The following is a 10,119-nucleotide window of genomic DNA, read 5'->3' as shown; positions in this document are numbered from 1 at the left end:
TATATTTGTGTTCTCTTCATATCATGAAAGGGTAAGTAATTTTTGAAATTGTATGCATAAATTGTTTGTCTTAAGGGACCGGTCATTATTAATGGCCGGGGTGGGACCGAAGAGAAACTCCCAAAGTCCAAAAAAAATTTTTACCCACCCATTCAACATCAATAAATTTTCCCTGACCCACCCAACAATCTTTCAGGTTTTTTCCTAACCAACCCCACCGAGTTTGCTTATATACAATATCACAAAAAAGTGGTATTGACGAGTATACCTGTCAATGTTCCACCAAATCGAAAGCCGTGGAAATTACACACACTGGTATTAACTGGTCGAGAAGCACGTTTATGTTGAGTATTATAATAGCAAGTTGGCAAGAAGAGATTTATTATATTATTGACCACTGAAATTGACCATGCACTGAAATTGACCCGATCTTACATCATCGGAATTCATGGGAATTATAATGAATATCATGTCTAATCCCCAGTTGTCCCTCGAATTCCTGTAAATCACATGGCACGTTGTTGTTTTGAAGGAGAATCTAGTGAATATTCGAGATGGCTGAGAATTTAACGTTCGAAAATTTTATGTCTTCATTGAAATTTACTGAGGAATATCTGCAGCGTTTTAAAGACACTGGCTTTGACGATGTGGAGTTGATCAAGACCATGGATGCTGAAGAGAAACAACAAATGTTTGATATTGTTGGCTTGGTCATTTGTTGAAATTCAAGAAAGCTCTTTCTAGTCTTGAAAAGCCATCGATTGACATCGTTGGAGGCACGAATGATATAAATATGAATACAACACCAACGACGACCAAGCCGACTTGTGTTAAACGAGGAAAGGCTCAATGTAGTAAGTGGATTTCAGGAAGGGTTAATTCCCAATTGTTGATTCCCAAATTGTTAATTCCCATTTGTTGGAAAAGATACAATGACTTCCCTTCAGATGTTAAGGTAGATGATGTCTCCAAAAGCCAACGTGCGGTTGAGCATTTTAATGGAACTATAAGTTCATTAAAGTCCTTGAAAGATCAACTGTTGTCAAGGAAAAAGGAACTCTATAATGAACATATGGAGGAAAATTCATGGGCTGGTGATGAAATTAAATTTATTTGTGAATCAATTTTCCAAATTGAGGAAATGATGAATGGAATTGAAAAGATCATGCATGATGTTCAGCATGTAATGCATCAACTTGAGAAGAGGTTTGATGCAGCTGATGTTCGAAAGACTGAAAAGAGAAGACGGGCCAGGAGAGATAAAGAAACCAGAACAAAACTAAAAAAGAAAAAAAGGATTGTGCAAGAAAGGCATGAAGCACAAGTGGCTGAGCAAGTGGAATGTGCAAGTTTTTCCTCAGTTGAGGATGCTCTTGTTTATAACATTGATGTTGAATGACTGACAGACAGTATCCTAAAACAGTACATTGTATTATTGTACAGTATTTCATGTAGTCTCAGTATTTTAAGAATAATATAAATTTTATCTATGCTAAAAAAATTTTACCCACCCCAACCACTATTCCATTTTTTCTTAACCCACCCTTGGGTACCTTCAAATTTTTCTTTACCCACCCCTTTTCTCTTCGGCCTTAATTCCACGGGCTAAATTTTCAAGCGAAATGCGAAATATTTCTCCTGCTTCTTTTGAATTGTGAGCAATGATGCATAATTAATTGATTCAAGCGGTCAAAATTCAAAAGAAACAGACGAAATATTTCGCATTTCGCCGAGAAAAGGCGCCCGTGGAGTTAGGCCCTTAGAGTTAGGCCCTTAGAGTTAATATGTGGATATCAACATGTTTCATTGTGAATTTTAAAATTTAGAGAATGGCATCGACGATATGCCTATAGAAATGTCCATTGCAATAATCTGTTTAGTAAAACTCTTGAAGGCTGCTGAACGGCGTTTGCATCAGCGCAAATAAAAAAATAAAACAATGCTGGCAGCAGATCATGAGGTTTGTTTGCCCCAGCAACCCTTTTGGACTATAATATGGTTGACATCTAATATAGGATTTCTTCATTTGTCACCTACATTCATTGAAATCTACAAAAGCTTTATAAAAACTAATAGCACTATTATAGAGCACCTGTATTATATATTTTTGGAAGAAACCATGTAATTTTGCACTATATCAGTGATGACATAAGCCTTATATGGGGGGCACCTGTTCCTCAACACACACAGTGCCCCCTGGCAAAAATCCTGTTTACAGCCTTGGGGCCAGTTGTTCAAAAGGTGCATGGATAAAGTTATCCACTGGATAGTGACCTAATTTTTCAACTGTCGTAAAAAAGCTTTGAAAAACAAGAAAGCTACTTATGACCCTTAAAAGTATTTTAACTTCACAACTGTGAAGTTAAATCTTGGCTATGCCAAGTGGTGAAGATATGGCATATATAATTGCCTGGATTTTGCCCATAATTGCACACTGAAACCTCCCACCAGATTGTTCAAAAACCTTATCTGGTAAACAGTATCATTACCTGCTCAACCAATATCAGCCATTCAACCATCAGTACCAATCTGGATCTGTATTTATATATGCTTAAATAGTTGCAATTATAGCATAGTAAATTCATATACCTGCGTAATATATGTTTGTTTCTGTAGGCGAGACCTAAGATCTCTTGCTTCTTTAGCAATGTTGCACCATTTCGCAGAATGTTTCTCGGTGAGCAGTTTTCGTTTGTTACACTCTCTGCGACCTTTCGAGGTAAAGCTTCAGATGCGGTCGAACGCTTAATTATGGCGCGCTGTTGACGCATTCTTTCTTCGATGACGCATTCGTTTATTCGGGCCTCAAAGTTGGCTTTTTTTCGTGGCTTTTTCACCGGAAGTGACGTACATTGGAGAACAGAGGGACCTGTACATGAAGAAAGAAGGCTGCTTTTATTTTGCAAAACATCCGGACTATCCCAGTGTCAGATTGGAAAGTGAAATAGATAAAGGCACTATATTATTACATATAAAGCACGTGTTTTCTTGCCTGTTGATTTCCAAAAGCTGTTTGAAAATACTGACATTTCACCCTATTGTTTCTTTAATTGACGATATTGACGATACGAATTTCTATGTTGATTTGTACTATATTACACTGGCGAAATTTGACTCATGAAATCACAGGATCGAACTATCTAAATTCTCCCGCAAAATCCGAAAGCAACCATCCTCGTAGTACAATTTTCTTTAAGAATTAACTTCAAGATATTAAAAATTTTATAATAAAAGATAATATGAAACCAGACATTTTTCTCCGATTTTATTTTTCTGTAACTTACCCATTGCAATACCCAGGCTTGTCAAGTAGTTCACGTTGTTCCTGTGGAAAAGGGGACGCCCTTAGAATTGCCACTGATAGTGTAGTGGTATTATAGCATGTACACCGCTTAAAAATAGTGGTAATCCAGAAAAGAAGAGGGGTTAGAGACTCTCCTTTCAAAATATATTACAAAATTTCTACTTGTTTTCGTACGAAGAATTTAAAACTGCGGAGTCGGGTACTGTTTTGAGGATTCAAACAAACATCTGATGTTTCTTGATGACATGTGGATTTTGAAGTTCCACTGGTATATCGCTGTAGGATGAAATAAGTTCCGATTAAATTTCCTGCAGTTACACGTAATTGTAGAGATATGAATCCGATCAGCATAAGTATATCGCTCATGCATATATATGTTGAGTTGAGCCTAAATTTAGTGTGTATATTTAATATAGTGAATACCAAACAATATCTGACGATACTGTATACGCCAATGGCAATGGCCGAATAGCCCAATATAAACATCTCTTAGTGGTAGTACCTTGTTGCAGCAAATTATAGTAATGACACGTCTTTGCATGATAACACCTTTGTACAGCACAAATGCCTCTGAAAATAGTCAAGAGAACTTTCATGAACTGTGGGGATTACTACCTTATTTTAAGGGCAAAATATTGCGAGGGTGGTTATACAACCTGTGCACCTATACAGTAGATAGTAAATTATTCAGTGTATCGACCGTGTAAGAAAATGGGTACATGGTATGTAGAATTTGAGCTACAAACCTACTTACCAACGGTCAATGAAGTCATTTACACTTGCCTTGGCCGTGTTGTTTCTTGTTCAAGAACCTGGGGGTGAATGCACAGCTGGTCACCTGATCCTGGCACACATACGTTCGGTCTCAAACATAAAACAATAGAAAACGTCAATTTCAACAGTTAAATCTTCGTTTCCCGGTTTTGCTTACCTAAACGTGAGAAACACAGGAGTTTCTTGTAAAACATCCGAGGCTCGTATCAATTTTTTTGACGGTCTGTTATCAGGATGTGTTTGACTTGTATGTTTCGATCATAGTTTCATGTCCATAGCTTGTTTCATGTCCAGGATGCACGAAATTATTCCTAACTTTTAATTCTAAACCTCACCCTAACCCTGACCTAATTGCTTATACTAAAAGATTTGAATCAAGGATTATATTCGCGGACACTGGACATGAAATTATTACTTATTTCCACCAAATCTGACAGGTTTTTAGCAGATTCGCCAACAAGCTTATTACTATACAAGGTTTTAAACTTGACAAGCCGTCTTAAATGTATGTGTTTAAAGACTTTGGTATTAATACGTCGAAAAAATACAGTAGACACCATACCTTTCTTTAGCAAACAACAAGAAACAGCACCCTTGTTCTCTGGGTTGCAAACGTTTTCATAAAATCCTTCCATTGCCTAAAACAGACCATAAATCCTTTGATAAACCTCAATCAGCTTGTTCATTGCGAGTTATTTAGTTGAACATAACCTCCTGATCAAAATGATCCGTTTTTCGTCCTCGTAAAAACGTACAGATGAACTGTTTAACTATATATTCATTTGTTAAAAAGTCTAGTCTTAAGATTTCGCTGGATGGCAATAGAACTAACCTCTGTAAATTCGTTTTTTCGTCGTGGCTCAACAAAAATAGTTTTTTGTGTCTCAAGTCGGTTCCATAGACCAAAACTCTTACAAAACAAAGGATAATCATTGTGAATTAACGTAACGGACTAGGATATGAAATATCGTTCCTATATCAGTTTTAACAACACACAAAACCCTAACCGATTTAGAATTTCGATCTAAGGAAGCACCATCAAAAGGTCCAGTAAGATTAATCTGTATAAAAATCACATTAGCTGTATTTATACAAGAGACGAACAATTCATCGGGACGAACCTACACAAATTTTATATTAAAAGGTAATATGAAACCAGACATTTTCCTACGATTTAATTTTTTTAACTTACCTATTGCAATCCCCATTTTTGTCAAGTAGTTCACGTTGTTCCTGTGGAAAAGGGGACGCCCTTAGAATTGCCACTGATAGTGTAGTGGTATTATTGCATGTACACCGCTTCAAAGTAGTAGTAATCCAGAAACGATGAGGGGTTAGAGACTCTCCTTTCAAAATATATACTAAAAAAATTTCTACCTGTTTTTGTACGAAGAGTTTAGAACTTTTGAGGATTCCAACAAACATCTGATGTTTCTTAATGACATGTAGATTTTGAAGTTCCACTGGTAAGCCCTTATAGGTTTCCTAAATCAATCACCGTTATTAAAAATGACTATACAAAGATCATCTTGTAGCTTAATGTTATGGTGGACGTAATTGATCACCTTTGTCGCCACCAGCTGCTTTGCTGGTTGACCAAACATCCAGTTGCTTCCTCTTCCAACCGTCATTCGCTTGCTGTTGAACATGAACCTAAAAAACACAAGAAACTTAATTTGGCTACAGCAATACATGAATTGTCTCATTTTTCATTAACTACCTGCCATGCAGAGTTTACTTTTAATACACACAGGTTGAGATGATTGCACCGTAAATGTGCCAGCTTGTTGCACATCTTTCTTTTCGCTCGACCCTAATGCATCGCTGTTCTGAAAAACTACCTGGGATGCAATAATGTGGAAAGATTGGACTAGATTTTATCCGTGAAAATGATTGTTTACGAAAATGATTGTTTACAACAATTACGACACAAAGGAAACCAGGTTAACGACTGCTTGAAGACATGTAGATAAGTGGAGCTACAAGAAAGCTATTACAGCAATAAACGTCAAAAAATATCAACATACGAGCCCTTTCCCCAAATTTCTACCACTAAGTCTTCTATCATGTCAAAGACTACTGTATACGTACTTTCAAGGCGTCCGCGAACTGTCTTTGTATTGCACCACCAATTTGATCTACATTGAAGAAGATTTGCTTAAATAATGTATGCATTTCATTTCCCAGTTTTAACAATAGGTTGCTGCAATACTGGCATATTGAATCATGCAGAGCTTGCTCCAACTCGATAATCGCCTAAAATTCTTTGCACATCCAAATTTAACAAATGAAATGTTGAAACAAGCTCGGAAACCACTTCATAAACTCACTTGCAACGGAAAATGAAATCACTTTCTCGAGTGATTTCGTACTTTGACCAGAAGTTCGAAAATGTAACTGGGTGACAAAAAGACAAAAGACTGCAAAAGTTAAGGCATTTCTAACGAGGCTGCAGTCATATAATGCTTGTTTCAACAATGTTTTCAAATAAATTGTATACTGCACCTGCCGGGATGTGTAATTATTTGGAGGATGAAGATGTTACAGTATGCAATTCTTCCTCTAGCTTCAAGACCAAGCCTGGAAAATAAACAAAATTGACCCAATTATAATACGAAATCAGGCTAGCAAATCACGTCAAAAGAGGAGGCTGGGTATTATAAATGAACTAGCCGTAATCTGATTGGCTTGATAACCGATGCAAATCACTAGCTGTTCAATGAACTGCGTACAGCTGAGAAGAGGTATACAAAAATATTCCTAGCCACCATTTTAGTATTCCTCAATTTCCATTCGTGGCTTCACCTACTACACGTTCCAGGTATATTTTTATTGATTATATTTACAAGAGGCCCATTTTGATGTGCGGTTTCAATCCTGATATCATGACTGGCAACCGAAAGCTATACATATACCTTTTATGTATGCGATTTCCTGTTTATCCAAATCTCCATCATCTGGTAAACAGAAATACGAGATTTTTAACACAGCTGATTGTACAAAAAGGCGATCAACTATGGTTAGCGGCAGAATTGCTCAATCAGAATCCTCTCTTTAGGGGGTACATTGATATTTCGCAAAAGATTTCTTAATTTACGAAACTTTAAGAACCATACCAGAGAGAAATTCTAACAGTGGTATGACAACTTGAGGCGTTGGCGAAAGTTTAGTAAACTTTTCCAGATATGTTGGGAGCAGTCTAAGGAACGAAAATTTAGAAATTATTGCTCAAAAAACCTTGTATTTGTGAAGGAGTATCTCGCATAACAAGAGACGTTACATTTAGGCTGGAGTTTGTTGAAATACATTTCTGTAAATTCACTGAGTGCATTATCAAGGCACGATTTCAAATATCTCCAAAGCAATAAACTTATAAAACGCTGCAATTACTTAAATCAACTTCATTCTTTACAAAGTGCTAATGGACATAAAAAAGTCTCAAATTCCAGACTATCTTAAGTAGCCTTACCTTGCCATAACTGGCAAGGCATTTCTAACATACATATGGTGAGACAGGATACGCATAACGTCGCGGAATGAGCAACCAAACTAATCTGCAAAGTACGCATCAGACAAAACTAGACGAAATATACAACAACGTTTAAGCGAGAACAGACAACGGCTGAAAATAAAGTCAAGCAGGTTCTTACTTGTTCATCTTGACCAATGAAAATGTGGTACGTACACAGCTCTGTTAATACCTTCACATGTTACAATAAAATATCCAATTAAATTATTAGTATGGTATGATACACTTATGGTATAAATTCGTTATGGTATGGTATGGTGTGATATAATTATGGTATGATATGGTTATCGTATGGTATGATTTGGTCATGGTATGGTATGGTGTGATATAATTTTGGAATTATATGGTTATCGTATGGTATGATTTGGTTATGGTTAGTTATGGTATGATATGATTATACGATATGATTATATGATATGTTGTGGTATGGTTATGGTATAGTATGGTTTTGGTATAGTTATGGTAAGATATTATGATAGATGCAAAAAACTGAAGGATAAGAACCGTACTGGAAAAATTCTAGCGTACAAATGAGGTCGGCGCATATCATGAGGAACACGAAATAATCCAGGAAGAAAATCATAATTTCAAACCTGAATGCAAAGTAAAATTTTTAGTTCATGATTTTGGTGTGAAAAGTGCACAACTTTACTTCCCTTACCATTTTAGATAACACTGTACATATTAAACGTAAGTAGTGCTTTCAAGAATGTATCAAGTTTTTATCTTGCAGTGCCTCTGGAAAGTTTCTCAGAACAACATACAACACCTCCCATTCCAATTTCTAGAAAATCAAGAAAGTTGTACTTCAATCGAAACTTAATACCAGATGATATATTATGATGGAAAAGTTTACCTGTTGTAAGCACACAAGAATAACATTCATTGCCTCGTTTTAAAGCAGTGAGACAATCCCGGTTGTCTTATCTTCTGCAGAACTAAAACAAAAATGAGGATGTATTGAATTTGAATTTTTTGAATTTAATCACATTATTACCAAAAAGTAGAGGTAACAGGTGGCTGAACAGAGCATGGCCCCAATTGACATTAGCTACCGGTAAAGCAACCAGAGAGGTGCTGAAATCACCTAACGCTCGCCGGCACTGTTTGTCTAGAATAAGGCTAAACTCTGTATGAAAGGTATCTGTATGAAGCACAAATTACCGATCTTTTTATTACAAATTACAAGGCTAAAATCCGCGTTGGAAGGTAATATTAAGCACAAACTTCAGATATTAGTTGTGACCTCAGAATTACTGGCCAAAACTGGCCTCGGAATTACATTAGTTTTATTTGTGACCAATATTTCTTCCGTTTCTCGCAATCCGCGCACGTGATATCAACAGGTATGTTAACGGACCAGGCAAAAGTCCCTGCTTTAAGCCGGGCGCACACACAACGATTTTACGGTAGTTGGTCTATTCAGGTTTAGACATATAGGAAGCCCTTGCCCAGACATTTTTTCCTTCTCGCGGCGCTCGCGCCTCGCGCGTGCACGCGAGTCTACTTGGTCTAATATTATGACCACTGACCTATAAAATTATAGCTCAGTGATTATGACCAAGTATAGAGTGCCAGTCGCCACATTTTGATGAAAACATCCATCTAGACAATCTAGACAGGAATCAGCCGACTAAAATCGTCGTGTGTGCGCCTAGCTTTATGAAAATCTATCACAAAAAAGGATTATGCATCAAACAACGAAAAGGTATGTACATAAATCTTATAGGTAGTTCAAAGGGCCCTGTCTACAATTTAACTGGCTTTAATAATATATTTGCATGTGTATCTACATAAATAATATGCAAATATATGTCACATGCGTTGCCATTTGCCTTTGTATTCCAAGCATATCGGCTTTCTACTTATAAATACTTATGTGCTAAAGCTTGTAATTGCGAATTATCTGACAATATTCTTTAAACTTTAACATTGGACTATGTTTTATATACATAATCATTTATAAACACAATCTCATAATTTATAATTGTACATGTACAATACAAACAAATGGTAGCATACAGGTGAAAATATTTGAAAGTTTCTCATATGGCTTAGGGTTGTACAAATACTTTCGTTAAATATGTTTCAGCTACAAATTTGAACTAAAAAAAACAGGGCTACACAATAGCCCTGAAAATCGTAATGAGCGTGATAACTCTGGATAACTCTAACATTGACCTTATCATGATGCTAATAAGCTTAACATTTGCCTTATCATTTGATAATTTTGAGCAAAGCTCTCTTTATTATTGTATAAATGTGTACCAAATGGCACTGAATAGTCACAATGCATATCGATGACTTATATTTATGATGATTCCTCTGATGTAAAGCCATAATATTTAAAAAATATAACATCTTAACATTGACCTTATCATTATGCTAAATAGCTTAACATTCACCTTATCATTTGATAATTTTGAAAAAAATTCCCATTATTTTTGTGTAAATGTGTACTAAATGTCACCATATAGTCACAAGACATATCGATGAGCTCTATTTATGATGA

General features: G+C 36.1%; 2 protein-coding genes across 11 annotated transcripts; both read right to left on the bottom strand.

Moving 5' to 3' along the window:
- Positions 1-911: 911 nt before the first annotated feature.
- LOC114544917 lies at positions 912-4,098 on the bottom strand. 4 transcript variants are annotated; one of them, XM_028563403.1, is made up of 6 exons: positions 4,059-4,098; positions 3,807-3,874; positions 3,467-3,580; positions 3,285-3,325; positions 2,590-2,869; positions 912-1,059 (listed from the first exon to the last, which is right to left on the bottom strand). In XM_028563403.1, the coding sequence occupies exons 1-5, from the start codon at positions 4,075-4,077 to the stop codon at positions 2,806-2,808; spliced, it is 306 nt and encodes a 101-aa protein (XP_028419204.1). In that variant the 5' UTR covers positions 4,078-4,098; the 3' UTR covers positions 912-1,059; positions 2,590-2,805. The 4 variants fall into 4 exon arrangements, 3 of the variants coding, with proteins under 3 accessions (XP_028419204.1, XP_028419205.1, XP_028419203.1); XM_028563404.1 differs by having other exon boundaries at positions 3,479-3,580; XR_003690672.1 differs by lacking the exon at positions 3,467-3,580.
- Position 4,099: 1 nt separating this feature from the next.
- Positions 4,100-7,769, bottom strand: LOC114544915. Of its 7 annotated transcripts, none has more exons than XR_003690668.1 (10): positions 7,195-7,234; positions 6,994-7,035; positions 6,584-6,658; positions 6,170-6,216; positions 5,644-5,731; positions 5,456-5,563; positions 5,271-5,311; positions 4,911-4,988; positions 4,641-4,716; positions 4,100-4,168 (listed from the first exon to the last, which is right to left on the bottom strand). XR_003690668.1 is itself a non-coding variant. In XM_028563400.1 (9 exons), exons 5-9 carry the CDS (start codon positions 5,725-5,727, stop codon positions 4,647-4,649), a joined length of 381 nt encoding a protein of 126 aa, XP_028419201.1. In that variant the 5' UTR covers positions 5,728-5,731; positions 6,170-6,216; positions 6,584-6,658; positions 6,994-7,035; positions 7,729-7,769; the 3' UTR covers positions 4,120-4,646. The 7 variants fall into 7 exon arrangements, 3 of the variants coding, with proteins under 3 accessions (XP_028419201.1, XP_028419200.1, XP_028419202.1); XR_003690670.1 differs by adding an exon at positions 6,409-6,475 and having other exon boundaries at positions 4,120-4,716; XR_003690671.1 differs by adding an exon at positions 5,086-5,139 and having other exon boundaries at positions 4,120-4,716.
- Positions 7,770-10,119: the final 2,350 nt, after the last annotated feature.

The sequence above is a fragment of the Dendronephthya gigantea genome, unplaced genomic scaffold (genome assembly GCF_004324835.1).
Source record: "Dendronephthya gigantea isolate DGI-Jeju-01 unplaced genomic scaffold, DenGig_1.0 001053F, whole genome shotgun sequence".
Classification (NCBI taxonomy): Eukaryota; Metazoa; Cnidaria; class Anthozoa; order Malacalcyonacea; family Nephtheidae; genus Dendronephthya; species Dendronephthya gigantea.
This window is presented reverse-complemented; position numbering and strand designations above follow the sequence as displayed.